The sequence below is a fragment of the Zonotrichia albicollis genome, chromosome 9 (genome assembly GCF_047830755.1).
Source record: "Zonotrichia albicollis isolate bZonAlb1 chromosome 9, bZonAlb1.hap1, whole genome shotgun sequence".
NCBI classification, from domain to species: Eukaryota; Metazoa; Chordata; class Aves; order Passeriformes; family Passerellidae; genus Zonotrichia; species Zonotrichia albicollis.
The window spans coordinates 38,763,965-38,782,041 of NC_133827.1; the positions used below are offsets into that span (position 1 = coordinate 38,763,965).

General features: G+C 41.6%; 1 protein-coding gene across 8 annotated transcripts in view; it reads right to left on the reverse strand.

Annotated features, from left to right (window-relative positions):
* The window catches only part of LOC102062060 (uncharacterized), a 191,920-nt gene that overhangs the window by 86,974 nt on the left and 86,869 nt on the right, over nucleotides 1-18,077 (reverse strand). For all 8 annotated transcript variants that reach the window (XR_012581682.1, XM_074547471.1, XM_074547465.1 and 5 more), the window contains one exon: nucleotides 3,188-3,310. Coding sequence is in view for 7 of the 8 variants with exons in the window: in XM_074547471.1 (XP_074403572.1) it covers nucleotides 3,188-3,310 (123 nt within the window). In the remaining variant the exon portion in view is untranslated. The remainder of the gene's footprint in view (nucleotides 1-3,187; nucleotides 3,311-18,077) is intronic.

Genomic DNA, 18,077 nt, shown 5'->3' on the forward strand with positions numbered 1-18,077 from the left:
GGTAAATGTCAAATATTAATTTGTCACATTATTTGTGCAGTGATTTAAAGCCAAATCCTGTCTCATCATTCATTTCCATCAGGCGCACGAGGAGCGGGAGGGAAGCAGGAGCTTTCTGTCACAATCTGAAATGCCTGCGCCAGGAGCTGCCAGGAAATATTTCTCTGTCAGAGAAGCAAACTGAAGTTCTGAGCATGAAGGCTGGAGAGTGAAAGCTGCAGAATAACATGGAGATAATTAGCTTTGAAAGGCTAATCAGGTCACTGCTCTGGCTGGCATTTCTATGGGGATGCACAGGCCTCCAGCTCACCACATCTTGCCTCTCATACGAGTATCCCTCACCAAAGTGAAGAAAGACCTTACAAGCTACATAACTCTGAATGACATATCCTGCCAAAAGAACCCCCAAATAGCCAGGAAAGATTCCTAAAAATAGCCAGGAAATATCCCTACAGCCTTTGGAATGAGGATAGACCCCACAGCATGGGTCTGTGCTGCCCAATCCCCTGCCCCATGTGGGTCCAACCACACACAGAATCACTCAAGACTGAGAAGGTTTAATCAAAGATGATGCAATAACTATTTTAAGATTATCCCACATATTTTATGTAGTTGTGTTGTGCATATTCATGAAGTCTTGTGTCTTGCACACACCTTTGACACCCTAGAAGGTGGAGATGTTGAGCTTTGTCAGCTCATTCAAGCTGTGAAATGAGAACTTTGGGTATCCAAAAAACGTTTTTCACAAACCCCCAGCAATGCTTGATCAAAACAGCAGTGCTCTTCACTAAGTTGTTGGTTAGTGAATTTTTATCCACTTTCCCTTCCTTAGCATTAAACAGCTACAAATGGCTAAAAAAATATTTTAAAAAACCCAACAGTTCTTTCCCAACATCTTTCCCTTTTGTCAGAAGGATGCTCTATTTTGTTTCTGAAAAACACGATCAATCTTTCCAGTAATAATGACTTGCTGAATAAGATCTGTGCTACTTCCATGCTGCTTTTCTAACAATGCACCTTATTTGTACCTTGGCTTATAAAAAACCCCGTACACTGATCGATCATTGCAGGCACCAGTGAAATAAAACCAACCACGAGACAAATAATGGCAGCAGAACAATGGTGCACATCTATTTAATGCCTGAGTTTAGACTAAGGGGTAACATAAAGCACAGTGATGCCATAAAGGCAGAAAGAATGGAACAACCCAGAACAACAATAAACTTGATTCCTCCAAAACCATGGGTTAACCTGAATGAGGAGCTGTTTTACTCCTACCTGCAAAAATGACTCCTTTGAGCAGTGCAGAGGCATTTATAAAACCCCAGTGCACGCCCTGGAAGTCCTTCCAGCAGCACTCAGGTTTGTTTGAGAGCTCACTTTTCCCTCATGTAGTAACCAACTACTGAGTTACTCATATTGTACCACCTGATGGCCAGAAGTTGGCTGAAGCTCGCCTCCTTGCAGGTCAGAACAGCCAAATTCTGTCATTGCCACCTCTGCAAAAGTTCAGGTGTATTTAGTGACACCACCACACTCTGTTTTATGACTTGAGCACTTCCAGTTCATTGTTTTACATTTTTTGCCTGAGGACTTAAAAGAAATGGCCTCAAAATACTAAATAACATATTCTCCCTGCAAATCCTGATCAGATAAAATACAGCACAAAAATCAAACACCTTGAGCTCTGTTTGAGTTTTTAAAGACTGTCCAAATGCTTGAATTTAAAGTGTATTGTCAGAATAGAATTGTGCAGAAGGAACACTAATTTGACTGAATTATTAAAATAAGACTAGTCTACAGGAAAAATGACTCATGCATGCTAAGGATTATGATGAGTAGGACTCCTGCTTTCAAAAACCTTGGGGTTTGGACAATTTTTATGCACTGAAAGCAGTAAGTAGGCATCAAAAGACAGACCTGTGCACTGGCCCATGGGCATATTGCCAGTCAGTCACCCAAAGAGGCAAGAGAGGTGAAGTAGGAGGGATCTGTGAATCATAAATGATATTCCTGGGCTGAGCTCTCCAAAGGCCAAAATGAAATACTTCAATCAAAATAACATAACCATCTACAGCTTATTTTCACTGTCAAGGTGGTTTTTAACTGACAGGCTGAAATAGAAAATAATTCTATTGTCTTTTAGTGAAAAAAGGAGTGCAGTCAAATAAATTATAAAGGTGGGATAAATATGACCACAGACAAGAAACACATTGCTTTAGCCAAACCTTAAAATGGAGTTGGACAATGGTAAAATGAAATCTTGGAAGAAGCGGATTTATGAGACCCTGTGCAATGGGAAAAGCCAGGAAACACAGTTTCTTTGAGAAGATGATAATACAGCTCATGAAAAGCTGCCCTGAGATTAAAAAGTTATCATCACTGATGCATTTACTGCAGCACTGAAATGCAGGGGAGGTGCAGCTCAGGCCCACAGCAGAGCACACCAGGTGATGTGGCAGCACATCCCTGCTACCTGTGTCTGGGGAGAGCTCAGGAAGAAGGAACTGCTCTGGCCTGGAGTACAGCACACCTTGGGAACCTCACACCTGACCTTCTGCAGCACCCAGTGATGCACAAAATGTAGTGGCCCTAGGTCAGCACATCACCTGGGCTTGTTTACAGCCACTCTGTTTGCCAGTGAGCCACACAGTTCATTTTGTGTTCTAACACATTAAGTTTTTGCATAAGAACGAATTTTACCCTATAATGCACTAACTAGACTTAAATTTCCCTTAGGAAAAAGACAAATGGGTTTACATAGCATGTGGTTTTTAAATCCTTTTTTATTCAGTTAATCTCTAGCTGTGGAATTGTGATTGAAATATGAAAATGTATGTGTATTTTCTGATAAGAGCCATTTTGCTTAAGAGACAGATGAAATATTATCAAGCGCATACACTTCCTTCAAGTTTTTCAGCTGATGACTGAAATCCCATAATCAGAACATGGCACAGCCAATCCAGGTTAAGTGATAACATTTTTTTTCAACAAAATAAAACAAAACCCCAACCCTTTGAAGTGTTCTTACAGTTACATCTTCATAATCCGGACATGAGAAGATCCGCGCTCTCGACAACTCTGAGCACGCGCTCTTCAGCTGGCTCCACATAAAAGCCAGCATTTCCTTTCCCTTCCTAAGTCTGCCGACTCCTTAATAGCAGTGAGACACAGTACAAAGCGTTACCTGCACAGGATTTTCCATCTTCCCCCAGCTTCTGGCCAGCTGGACACTTGCAGTGGTAGCTGCCGATGGTGTTGCAGCAGCGCTCCTGGCAGCCGCCGTTCGCCGTGGTGCACTCGTTGACATCTGCCAGGAGAAAGCACAAGAAACCAGTGAAGGATGGGCACTGAACACAGTACCTGAAGATCTGAGGATGGTTGTGTCTGACTGATGTGAAAAAATGGGAAAGTTTCTGAGATGAACAGCTCAGGACCCTGAAGCAACATCAGAAGTGGCGACTCCCGGCTACACTGCTGAGCCCCTCCACTCAGCCAGGCTGTGCCAGGGGAGGGTTACATGGGGTACCACAAAACATTTCTTCACTGAAAGGATTGCCAAGCACTGGAACAGGGTGCTCAGGAAGTGCTGGAGTCACCACCCTCAGAGGGACTTAAAAGATAAATATCACAGAATCATTACAGTTGGAAAACACCTCTGAGATCTTCCAGCCCAGCCATTAGTGGATGTGGCACTTGGGGACTTGTCCTCTAGGTGGGCTTGGCAGTGCTGGGTTAATGGCTGTACACAATGGTCTTAAAGGTCTTTCCAACCTAAAAGATTCTTGCTCTCAGGTGAGACAGCAGAAAAGCCAGAAGGAGGAGGATTAAGCAGCAGAAGATAAGCATCATCATGACTGTAAAAACCACAGGCAGTTGCTTCATATTATGGCACTCCTCGTTCCCAGAGGAGAAATGAGGCATTAAAAAAACCCATTAATTAGTTTGTAAAGAAAAATCATAAAAAAAATAATTTCACATTCATGCAAGAGAGGTGAAAGCATTTCAACTGCAACCCTTCAGTGTTAAAGACTAAGATTTACCAAGGTTTGTTAGTCCTTTGATGAGCTCAAGTTTCACTTGACTGGTTCATTTCTGATCCTGGCTAAAAGCCACAGGTTAAAAGAAATTTTTGAGGAGGTTTCAGACTATTGAAAAGCTAAAAGAAAAGTGTATCATAAAGAACCAACTTTTGCTAAAGTGTAGCTGAAGAGGCACAAGCCTACTAAAACCACTTAATTTGTCTGTCATTGCATTTAGATTCAATGCAATGACCGACAAAATGATAATTTCTTTGTTCTCGGTGATACTGGAAAACTATAGGCAGGCTACAAAGAAATAAAACAAAATTCAGCTATCCCAGAGCTACACAACAAACCAAATCCTAACTTGCATGAAGCCAACAAGGCTCTTCTCGATTTCACGGGAACGCGATTCAAACAGAAACTTTTCCCAGAGAAAAACACTCCCCCCCTTCCTCCCCTCCAAAAACAAACGGCACCAAAATAACAGCGTGCGTCTGCTCGCTTCTCCTCAGCAAGAGATGGGGAGAACATATGACAGCAGGCAGATTTTGGACGTGTTCCTCTGAGCTCTGGGAGGAGGCACGCGAGCGCGCGGAGAGCGGCGCGCGGCCCCTTCCGAGTGCTTTGCTCCATGCGCCTCGTGGTGACAAACAGCAACAAGCCACAAAATAACCCAGCTCCACGGCTTCGACTTCTATTTATACTAACAGGGTTGAAAACTGATAAAATCTCCCTGCTCTTTTTATTATTTTATTTTAACAAAATTAAGGGAAGAACTGGTTTATTCTTTAGCACCCACAATGTTATGTGACCTCCTGGCGTACAATATTGACTGGGTGAGTGGTCTAGGATCTACAGCCGAATTTATTAACACCAGTGTCTATATTTTGAACCAAATCATTGGAACAAAACCTTTCTAGCTGAGGAGCTCGTCATTATCCCCTTGATTTCACCAGGGTATAATCCATTCGGAAGTGTATAGTGCTGTTGCATGCTAATATATAGGAAGTTTCTCCTTTGATTGCAGAGTGTTCCTGTTAGCAATTAAACATCTTTTCCTTCCTTGTTCAGCATAAACTGCTGTGGTCCAGCTATTGGTGCTGCATGACTGAAAACCTCATTTCCTCCTTCTTCTAACCCTACCTTCTTAATGCTCTGTCCAGGATTTCTTTGTCTCTGCCTTAATATTTCTTTTCATCTTTTGATGAAATATTTTCATTTCTTTGCTGCTTTTTACACCAGAAACCCAACACTCTTCTGTTATACTCTCAAAACCTGACTTTCCATCTCCATGTGTCTTTAAGACAAACACCTTATTTAAAGCTAATCATCATAAAATAAACTATGATTTAATTTCTGAGTAAAGGCACCAGAAATTTTTTTTTTACACTGCTTTATTAGAGAGCAATCGCACTAGAAGGAATACACTGAGCAGGAATAATCTCACCAGATTTAGCCCAATACTATGAAAATCTGCTCTCTAAGCATCTGCATCCTCTGCTGTCCTGTCTCCTGTTCAAGACCTTCCCCACTGCCTGCTCTCTGCCAAGCTGCTTTCTGCAACTCCATAATAAAGGTCAGATGTTGCCTCAGTCCAAAGAAGCACAAAAATAAATGATCTGAATGTGAAGTAATAAAGAATGTGTTTTACATTTGTAAAAGGCCGGGTCATAGAGCTTTTACAAGCCGGAATCAGCTGTTCCATATTCCTAAAACAGAGTAGTCAGGATTTTAAAATCTGATTACAGCTTTGCCACTGAAAAAAAAAAAAAAAGAAACTTAAAATAAACTCAACAAAAACAATTCTGTCAAATGATAAATTTCTGTCTGCTTTCCATATTCAATGTCACTCAAGGTCGCAAATATATTTTGCCTTTTGAATAGTGAGCAAAATGACAGAAAATTTCTGACACGTAACAAGTCTGCCACGTTAGGTCTGACAAAAGTTCAATGTTATCAAGCCTATCAATCCATCTGTAATGACATGCTGTAGGCACTTCAAAAAAAAAAAAAAAAACAAATGTGATGTTTGCTACAGCAATGTTTCACATTTATTTATAGAGCCAATGTTGCAACACAAAAACATTATCCATGGGACATACTGGATGTGAGCCTTCAATCTTGCCATGGGAAAAATAATTGAAAACACCTTGCATCTAGATTAACTTGATATTAACTTTATATATGATTTGTCTAGCATATATGTGTGGGAAAAAAATACACAATATATTTTAAATCCAGCAGTATGTTAAAATATGGATTGTTGATGTGTGCCCATGTGCCACACTCCCTGCACTCGTGGTATTATAGACAGAACTATGTGAGAAGGTGGTTTTTCTCCAAAAATCTTATAAAATACTTGATATGGAAGGGAACATACCTTTTTTTTATGAAACAGACCACCTTTGCCCAGTTAACCCTGCCTAGGAACTACATGCTAAATGAAGGACAATTCCAATCCCTTCACTTCTCTGTTCTTGTTAATGCTACTCCATCTGAAAATGTCACACATCCTCAGCTCCAGGGAAAACAACCCTTCACCAAGTTTTTATGAAAATGTAGGTAATTTCAGATTTCCTGCATAAATGAAGGCTTTATGTAAAAGCAGACACTGGACAGAGTGGTTTTCATTGGTAATTCCAGCTTGAAATCTAACAGCAGTGACCTGCTCTATCATTAGCTCTCAAAAGCAGAAAGCAGATGAAGAAAAATCAGTGTGAAAAGCAGAAATAGGTGTTGGCATCAGGGCAGAAGCCTCCTCTCCACTGAGCTGCTGGTGAGGGCTCTGCAGGGTCTGCACCTGGAGCTCAATTCAGCATCTCTAAAATCCAGTGAGGGATCAAACCTGTCCTGAGCACAGCACTGGAGAAAGCACCTGCAATGAGCAGGGGCTCAGCTCTGCAACAAGAAAACCATGAAGTCAAAGACCATCTAATTTTGGCAAGTTTGTGTGTTTAAATCAGTGGAACACAGCACTTAACTCACTGCCTACAGCTTAAGGTATTTTTATTTTCCCCATACGACGAGTTTAATGCCATATTCATTAATATCAAGACTAATTTTTAAGATAACAAAAGGAATCTCGTGACTGCTGCACAGTATTTAAAACCCATTTTCCAAGGTTTCTGTATTTATCAGCTGCATATGAGCAATAACTTTATTCATTTAAGGCAGCCACATGCAGATTTGCCATGTGGGTGCCCAGTTTTGGGCTAACCCATGCTCTGACCCGTGAGCCACTGACCTCAGCACGTGTCAGAGCTCCCTGGACTTGAAATAAATCACTGAAGTGGAATAAAATCTGTAAAATCATTGCCATTGTTATTGCAATCCTGCCTGAACAAAGCCCACCAGCACGGAGCAAGGAGGTGATTTTGATTAGTTTAAAAGCGTTAGGGGAACACACCCAGCTTCAATCAGGGGTCACAGCAAGCACAACACATTCATTTAGAGGGAAGACAACATTTCATTAACAACACTTGGGACATTCTCATGAAGACCATGATGAAGATGGGCTGATTTCAGGAATCTAAATGTTAAATATCTTTAAGAAAGCAGTTTGATTCCTCTCTCCAACAGGCACTGGTAGCTTATACTGAGTTTTATAGCAATTTAGAGATGTGAATTCCTAACTCAGAAAACACAAATGCTGATGGGCAAAAAAAAAACCAAACCAAACCCTCATAATGGTTAGGATCTAAGTCTAAATACAGTTTATCATGTACACCTCAAATGGTCCTATATGCATACTTTAATATATCTGAGGGCCTGGCACAGCAAGGTGTAGAACTGCAACTATCTTACAATTTGCTTTTATTAGGAGGTATTCTAGGCAAGTGTCTGTAAATCACAATGCTCATTTGACAACTTCTCATACATTGATCTAAATAATTTGATTCGAGCTTTTAAAAATGCTGAAGATGCAAAAAAAAGCACCTCCTTAAGTTTTAGATGCTGTTTTTGTTTTTTGTTAATTACCGCTTGGATGGTCTGCAACCAAAACCATATGCCTAAAAAATCTTGAAACCTGAGAAAGTTGATTTGAACTTTAAAGGCCACTCACTGCTACAATGCAACGTAGCACACATGCACATATATCAAAATTACACATACACATAATGAAATGAACAAACACACTGGGACAGGCTGCCAGGCACAACACTTGCACCCCAAAGGCTGCGTTTGTCTTTTGGTTTCCTGCAGAAAGCTTTGCAGCAGTTGTCTGTGAGCAGTAATTGTCTCTAAAACATAAATTACATACATCACTTCCAGCACTAACCATAAATTATCCGCCTGAATAGCAAACAAAGCTGCTCGTTCTGATAGTCAGCACAGCCCTGCCCGGCTATTGATTAAGCACTCTCAATGCTTTATTAGGTTTTCTTCCCCCACAAAGTCAATACCAGGATGAATATTTCTTCTTGGGCTGTTATGAACTATCGTAAATCTGAGTCATTATTAACAAGCGCCTGATTAGTAGAGCAAAGTTATCGGGGAGTTTGGCACAGGCTCCTGGAGCCTCCCCTCCCAGCAAACACCAATCACTGCCACTGCTCCTGCTGGCAGCTCTGCTCCTTGTGCTTCCACAAGTTAGCACCTCCTTTTTCCAATTTTTTAAAAATATTTTAATTAAGGAAATCACTGCTGCACTCATTGCTCTTTATCCCCATGCCACATTCCCATATGCAGAGAGCATCCATCACGTAACGAGTATGTGCATGGCCCCTGTTCCCCAGGGATGGGGGGCTCTGCCATGGTTTGCTTTCTTTTCTTACTGTGGCATTAAAGCATTTCATTTAATTCAACTTAGATGCAAAACCAAAAGCAAACAAAGCTCCTTGTTAAATATACTTAGCCAGCATTCATTTCTCCTTATTAAAATCATCATCTGAAGGAAAAAAAACCAAAACCAAACACATTCATCAATCATTTGCACTTGCTCGCATTAAGAACAACTCCTTTGAAGTCAGAATAAAATCCTGTGGGGGGAAAACAGAGACTCAAAGTTTAAATAGGTGAAACCACAAGCTCTTAAAGCCCAAGATGCTGCTGTGTTAGACTGGGCCTGTAGTTCATCCTGTGCCACTACAGGGAACACTCTGTACCTGCTGCAGGTACAGAGACGGCCCCTTCCACCCCAAGCTCTCCTACACCACAAGCCAGACTCAGCTCTTAAACAGGCACTTAAAAGTTCTTTTAAAATCTTTGTCCCAGGTCAGGCAGTCCTCTACAACCATATGCATTCCTGCTCACTTTTAAATTTTTTTCTTCTTTTTTATTTCTAATATCCTGCACATTGATGACATTTTGCAACAACCACTTCCAAAACCAAATTGTTACATGAAAAAACACCAGCTTTGATGCCTTTTGATATCTTTCTCTTTAGAATTCTGTGTCAAGCAGGAGCTGTTTCCTAGAAGTGAAATGCAGAATGACCTAGATCACGCCCGAAGTTTCCCTCTGTTCACTAAACAGAACTAAACTGAGAGGTGGAGCTGGGAGAAGGTCTGTCAGGGTACAATGAAACCCTGTAACGGTGCTCATTTTTAAACTATGTTTTGCCAGCCAAGGTATGAATAATGCAACCAAACAGCCCAGAACATCTGAATAAAGCAGCAGCAGCCTAGCGGATGCTAATTGGCAGCAATTGGCGCTGATTGTGGAGTGCGGCTGGAGCTGTGATTACAAACAGAGCTGACGCAGCCAGCCCAAACCTCAAGTGCTGCTGCTGCAATTAAAGATATTTTATCAAATTAGACAAGTGTTTGCCTTTCCCTGCTATGATGGTTATGAGCAAAACATAAAAGAGAGCCTGGCTGGCGGTGCGGCACCTTCCCCACTCTGCCGCGGTGAGCTCCTTTCTGCTTTGACTTTCTATGCCACAAAATGGAACTCTTTTAGAAATAATTCAGGGCCTCTACAGTGCCATCCTTAAAAGCCCTTGCTTTTGTCTAGAAGTGCTTTTGCCCTAAAAATGCATCTCTTTGCAGTGTACCTGACTTGCAGCCCCGACAAGTGCTGGTTATGCACACACAAACAGGGAAAGCCTTTGAACTTCCCAAGTCTGATCTCACAATAAGCCCTCAGTATTTTTGCAGGCAGGTAAACACTCTTCAAACATCATTTCCAAGGCAGTGACTCTCAGTGAGGCTTCAGGACTCTGAGCAGCTGGATTGGTGTTTTGAGTGCTAAACCCCAAGCACAAGCTCACAGCTGACTCCAGCCAAGCCAAGTCCTGGTGCCCAAAGGGGAGTTCAGAAAATGCACCTTGAACTCCAGACATCCCTGCACCCTGCTGCCCGCTGCTTTCCTCAGGGAGGAAGTCACTAAACCACTTGGTCATGAACTAAGGCTGGCTCTTTGCTCATATTTTTTGTTCTCTCCAACTCTCCTCTTGCTTCTGGATCTCAAGAAAATTAGCATGAACTTCTGCCTTTTCTCCAGTTTCCTGTAAACATCTATAAAGCAGGTCAGTAAAATTGAATTTAAAAATATATAGAAAAAAACCCCATGTGATGGGTCATTTCTGAAAGCTTAGCATTTACAGTAATTTTTACAGATCTCCATGAGAACCAAAAAAAAAAAAAAAATCAAGGTTATGCAAATGTATGGAAGTTTTCAGGCCACGAGAGCTGGAGAGTGACAGCCAGTGTCATATAAAAGTGTGAATAACCTTAAGACACCCATGGGTTAGCCAGGGCCAACATCCTCAGGACCAAACACAAGTTCAGAGACCACAGCACTGGCATCAAAAAGGAACAGCAAGGAAGCAAAGGCAGCACTTTGTGTCCTCTGCTCAACCTGTATTTTAAGGGATTTATGTCAGGTGCTCTGAAGAGCACGGCACTGATCCAACACAGCAATAACAAAAACCAGAGATAAAGATAGATGAGCACGTTGGTGCTGCCTTTGAGGCTCCCCAGGATGAAAGGGGAATGAACAATTTCAAACAGAAATAAATGCTTGTTCCAAGCAAAACCTGTAAGGATGGGTCAGATTCTACCAATTTAGTGGCAGCACACCACGAACAACGTGGGGTGTTGAGAAGCTCTGCTGTAATATTACTCAAAAATCTGTGTACAGCAGCAATCTGAGTTTGTGACAGCAGGAGTGTGAGGGGATGAGCTCGAGCCAGCAGGATGCAGGAACAGGGAACTGAGGGCTGCAGGAATGGCTTATCTGGAAATCAGCTTCCAAACATTCAGGGAAAGGACACAAATCACAGCTTTAGCTGCAGAAGAGACAACAAAGAAAAGTCCCGTTGGAAGTGGAGAATAAAGTGTTTATTCCAGCTTTGTCCTCCCTGTATTTACTGTGTCCTCAGAAGAACTCATCAATCTGAGCAAGAGAACATCTCCTGTCTACACAAAACGTGGAATAAATGTCTCAAACCCAGAGTGTCCTTGTGTCCACTGCAGTGCTGTGGGAAAGGGACACCTAAAGCACTCCCCAGCCAATTTTGGTACTCCCCAGCCAATCTTGGTACTTCAATCCACACCAGAGCAGCTCTGCCCTGGTCCAAAGCAGTCCCTGATGCTGCAGTGCAGGGACTGCAGGTGATGAGTGATGGTGCTGCCACAAGGGAACCCCCAAACCAGAAAATGTCCAACCCCTCCCTGGCCAAAGTCCCCTGTGCAGGACTGAGCCCCAAGCACAGAAGTTGCTGCTTAACCTACAAACAGGCTGAGTGTTACAACAGAATGGGCTGAGCAAGCTGACAAATTAGGCAGCTTAAATCTCAGGGCATTCCTATTGTAATAAGCCAGTTCCTTACAAACTGTGCTTTTTCATAATATAATTAACCCCAGCACTAAGCATGTGAGCAAATGAGTTCATTTTTCACATGAATAATGGAAACGTTTCTTTCTTTTTTCTCTTTTCTTTTCCTAAACCATTATGAGCAGAAATGAATATAAAAAATTTCTCAGCAGAGAAAGGATGATGTGTGCTGGCTTCTAGTTTAGAATAGGAATTCATTACAGAGATTTAAATGGAAGCTCCTATTTTCTTTCCTTATTTTCTTAATATTTGTCCTTGCCAGTCTAATCCAAAACTTTGCTCATCATCAAGATCTAGCCTGGGGTTAGATCAAACAGCCTCTGTAATGGCCTGAAATGGGCTGAATTTCTCTTCCTTTCCATATCTCCTTAATATTTTCTTCCATCTTTTGTTTTCCATTTCTAGAAGATCTTTCTAGCAGTCCTGTGGGCAGAATTACTCACTGCCCTGAGAAAAATCCTGTGCTAACTTTAAATGTAAACTCACTCCACTTCCTACTACAGAAAATAACATTTCTGTCATCATTCCCTGCGTGGCTGAAACATAACCACACAACCAGGTCACTCCTTTACAAGAGACACAAATGGGAAATGGTTATTCAGTTTACAGAAGAGTAAACTGTAAGAACTGGCAGAAGTGTAAGGCACAGTCACTTCCAGAAACTGATCTTGTGTGTCAAGGGCAAAGCAACCCATGGGAAGGAAAAAAAAAAAGAAAGATTAAATCCTCATCAGTTTAATTTGTAAAGAAACCCAAGGGAGGTCATTATTCCCAGAGACTCCATTGCCTGATTTGTCTTATGAATTCTTCCAACTTCTCTGACACCAACAGGTGCTGTTAACTATTGCTCACTGAAATTGCTGCTGGCTGGCCCTGCTGAAAGGGAGTCCCTTCAAAAGGCAAAAAATAGCATGAACATGAGATAAATATTGCACAGGTCTGAATCCTGCTCATCAGAAACAGCAGCCAGGTGAGCATCCTTTAGCTGAAAGGGAATTCCCACTAAGAAATTCAACCAGGGCACTTGGATATGGAGTTACACCAAGCTCGGAAAAAGAGGGATGTACAAACCATTAACGTCCATGCAGATTTCACCAGTGACAAGCTGGAAGCACAGAACTGAAGAAACAGGATTTTCCCTTCCCAGTTAAACTAACAACGAGGAGCAGAGCGCAGCTGGGACTCCTCAGGGCCTTTCCCAGCAGGACAGAGCAGCTCAGAACCCTCCTCTAAACCAAACAAACCAGCCCCAGTGGTGGGGCAAGGCAGAAACTCTGCAGAAGTAACAATTTGGCAGCTCCCTCACTCTGACAGCAGCATTTGAACCTGGGACCTGCCCTGCTCCTGCTCACACATGTGCTCACCACCTGTAGCGCTCAGCCTCACACCCCAGGAATTCTGCTTATAAAAATATGGGATCCCAAGGTTTTTCCACAGGACCAGTGTCAAAGGTGATCACAGGCAGAAATTAGAGGGCTGAAATTGTTAATCCTGCATGGCTGAAATTAATTCGTACCAGAGCAGGAAGAGTCAGTTTCGTGTAACCCAAATTTCACATTCTGGTTCCCAACACTAACTAAATTTGCCTTTTAAATCTCTCTGGATGTCAGGCATCTGGTCTTGATGGAAAGCCATACCCTATTTTTTCAGGGGGTATAACCAAAGAAAAATTTGTATTTATGTTTTCAGTGAGACATCAGTGTCTCTTCAGCTTAAATAATTTAAAACTTCAAAGTTACTACATGACTTGGTCTTTTTATATATGATCATTTTACACCTTAAAACATGTGTTCCTCTATCTCTCTCCCTGCAAACAGCTGACATATTTTCATGTTCCTCACTCTTAACAAAGTGTGTACCATAGTAAAATATTAACATCAAACCACACTCCTGTAGATTGCTTGGTTCAGGATAACAAACTCTGCTTTTTTGAGCAACAGTAAGGTCAAAGTATTAAATTTAAAATCTCTTAAACAGAATGTGCATTAGAAATAAACTTGAAGTTTTAAAGATCTATTGAAAATGTTCAAAAAATTAAAAACAGACAGCAAAGGGCAAACACTACAAGGAGAGAAAAATTCTAATAGGGCCAAAAGGCTGTGTAAAAATAAATACATATCTAGCACACACTTGTGTGCAGCACACCTAACGTAGGCAAAGACAAGTATATTCCACAGACACGTGTATTGTTTGGAGTCTGAGCCCTGTTTTCAGAAGAGTGAGGAAGTAAATCAATAAATAGGTTTACCTTGATCTTTGGCTCACTCTTACAGACCACTCAGAGCATCTCATTTAACCAAAGCTCTCCAAACCCAGCGCTGCAGCTCTTCAGCTGGCAGAAAAACAACGCATGTCAGAGGATCCAAGGCTGAGCAGCCTGGCCTGAGCACATCCCAGCCAGGCCTGGGCACTGATTAAAACCAAAATCCTTTCAGCTATATGAATAAAACACCCCCAAACCTGAGCATCAAGCTAAGGCTGCCGCAGCGCTGCGGGTCGATGCCATTCACAGCTCAGGTTTCCACGTTCAGAATTCCACCCTTCAGTTCCAATCAAAAAAGAAATTCCTCACATTCAAGCCAGGCTAATTACTTTTTTGCATGGAAGAGGCAGCCAAACTCCCTGTGACGCACAAAGGGGAAGTGTGATCTATGAGCAGAGCACATCCACCACAGCGTTATGGATGGTTCTGGAAATGCAGCCAGAAACAGACGTCGCTCCCAACATCGCCGCTGTTGCCAACAGTTACCACCTAATGCTGTCTGAGAGGCTGCAGCGATTTCGTGTTCAAAGGGAAAGGCAAAGCCTCTGGTGTCTCAGATCCCACGTTAAAGCTGGCAACGGGGAGCTCTAACACCTGGAGGATATTCCTGGAGGAGGCAGCGATCGCTGTCCCCGCGTGGGATGCGGCCGCTGCCTGAGCATCCCTGGGTTACTGAAAAAACAACAGACCTCCCCAAAACCCTGAGAGCTGGCCTGGAGCTCTCCAGCTGCATTCATTCCTTCTCTGCTGAAGGAATGAATGCAGAAAAACCATAAACTATTCCTCAATTACAGGATACTCCAGTTATTAATTTCACTTTTTCTGCACTGCCTCTTTGTCCCAGCCAGGAGTGTAAAATGATTGATTTTACTAGATACTTATACCTCCTAATTTTACTAAATGCTTTTATCTCTTCTCCAGGATACCTGCATTATGACCATTAAAAAACAGTGAAAAGTGCAGATAATGTGTGAGCATTTCTCCAGATTTATTTTTTTAAACACAGGAAAGATGTGAACAGTGGCCATCATAGGTGATGCTAAAATTGGTTATTACTAGGGCAAAAGACCAGAGGCTCAAAGATGGGAGAGGAGGAAATTAACAGTTTAACTTGACAGGCAAACTTCATTTAGTATCAGACAATCCGAAATTATTAATGGAAATTGTTAAGATTCGTGAGCATCCAGCCATGCCATCAACCTCTGAAATACACATTTTAAAACACAACTACTTCTCCTTTACATCTTTCTCTTTTTAGAGATCACTTTCTGAATTCCCTTTTGTGCATTATCAAAGGAACCAAGAGACAGCTTTTCCAGGAAGAAATCTCTAGGATTGGGCAAAGACCAACAAATCTCCTTAGGCCAAGATTTAGGCTGTGTTAACTGCTCCCATAACCCTGCAACCCAGAGGGGCAACACTCCCCTGTAAAACAGACCTCAAGCTTAACTTACAATATCTGCTTCATCTTCAGGTGAAAGTTCTTCACAAGATGCAAAATACTTTCAAACATTTTTTCCTTATTTCTTCCTTCTCCCTCACCTCGACAGTCCCATGTTTCCAATTAAATCAAAAACTGGACCAATTCAGTTTTGTGGGATTTTCCCCTCCAATGCTAAAGTATAATTATAAAATGGGGGGAATAAAATTACAAATTCCACCAAGGTCATTAATGTACAAAATGCAAATTGTCTCCCATTTGTCAAAGACCCTGGGGAAGTCTAGAGATAATTGAAATGATAGATGAACAGAGGAGACTAACTGCTAATGGTCTGTATATCAATGAATCAATGTCACATTTATGAAGGGCTTTGGGAAATTATTCTAAATACTTCATCTACAACAGCTGAAGTTTAGCCTACTTTTTCTTTCTAATGCTGAAAATATAATGAAAAAGTTCACTTTGTAGTTACACAAGTGTAAACCTGGGGTAATTTAAGGTGGATGGCACAAAATTGAAGTGCTACTTATGTTTGTGCCAGATGTGGCCAAAATTGTCAGGTACTGGGGATTATGGGATAAAAAAAAGCAATATGTATTTCAGAGATAATCAAATATAGGACCAACCTTGCCCTCAAAGCATTTAACTCAGCTATTCACCTTTGCAACCCATTTTCTTCAGAATATGAATAAACTAAAAAAAACAAGGAATACACATAACACTGATTTCTGTGCTTTCCTATTTTCCTCCTATTTTCAATTACAAACTAAACTGCTCAGATCAGGGGCTGTTTTCAGATGCATTTATGGGGCACTGACCAAACAGGAACAGGGAGCAGAGAGGGGAAAACCCAAAATATTTCCTTTTCAAACAAAATGTGAATCAAATCCTGCAGGTATCTTTGGCACAATTTCACAGAAAATCATATTTCCACTTCAAAAGAGGAAAAGCTACAACCAGTAAGTCCCCCTGCAGAGCATTCTCCCATTTGTGTGCTGGCCAGGGTGCACTAGCAAGGGACAGTGAAGAGGAGACATAAATAAAAGGAAAATTTAAACATTAAGATGTCATTTTTTTGGTTGAATCTGTAAATAGTTTGGGGAGCTGGGTCAGTTTAGACAGTGTCTTCAATGAGTATGATTATTATTATTATTACTTTTTTTTCCTGCTTTTTCTTCCCACACACCAGAAAGGTCTGGATGAAGGTAAACCAGAAGGACAACTGCAGGCTTCTTTTGCAAAAAAAAATCTTTTTCTAGCAAAAAGAAATAAACCATCACACCCCACTGAGAGGCAGTTTACACTGCAACAGGTACCATCACCACAAAATCACACACATTAAATCCTTTTCCATCTTGATTTCACTGTACAAAGTCACAGGAAGGGGAAGGGGAGAGGAGGTGAATTTTCTTGTCTGTGGGAATGAGAAAGATTTGTTTCATCTGGAAACAGCACCACAATTGTAGAAACATGAATAATCCAGAAAGACACCTGATTTCCCCAGAATCTGAATGAAATGGTCCTGTCTGAAACCCAGAACTGCTTCTCCTGTTACAGCACTTGGCACATGAAACAAGAAGGGAACAAGGCTCTCAGGAAAACAGCACTGTGAGGAAACTCTGCTGCTGTCTGAGAAAAGATAACAAAAACTGCAGGTTAAATGATCACACTACATTTTCTGCTCATTACAACCACAAATATTCATAAAATAAATCAAGAAGTCCTATCAAGCTGCTGAGAAAACAAGGAGGGATGTCCACGTGCTGGAACCTGCCTTCTCAATTATAAAATATCACTAAGGATGATGGAGATCTGGAGCAGTTTCCCTTATAATAAACCTTGGGGCAAAACTGGTCAGAAATGTAAAGTCTATATGAAATAGGAACCCCCAAGACCAATTGCTGAGTCACTGACATTAATCGGCACTGGTCATACTGACTGTCTTTTCTAATAAAGATCTGTGAATAAATACTCAAAAAAAACCCCAACTGTATAAGAAGGGGATGGTGTTATGGGGTAAAACAAAATTTGCAGTGCCTATTTTAAGGAAGAGAGAGAGAGAGGGAAGGAAAGTTAGCAGCACAAATAAAACAAGGTGTCTTGCAAACTACAGGACACTTTTGTGGAGATAGTCTGTTTTGGATGTTTCAGTTGGTTGGCAAAACCTGAACACACACAAAACCACTGTCTGCTTGATGCTGATTTGCTAATATTCTGTCTTTCCTCCCTCACTGCCCTGTCAGTCTTGCTCAGTGCAAGCTCAAACCAACCATTCCAAGCCCAGCAATTAATAGCCCACCTTAGGCAAATGAACAAGATTTGTCTCCTTTTATCCACTGTTAGATATTTAGCAGCTAGAGGGGAGCAGGAGTGTTCCTTCTCCAAAGTCTCAGAGCTGCCCCAAATCCTTCCCCCGAGGAAGACCACAGAGAGGAGAAAGAAAAAGGTCCCCACCAAAGAGCAAAGCTACCCCTGAGCTTTACAGAACTCCCTAGCTGCCAGAGAAGGTGGATCTCAAGGGTTTTCTCTGAGCATCTCAGTTTTACAGCTTCCCATCCCAGTTTTACAG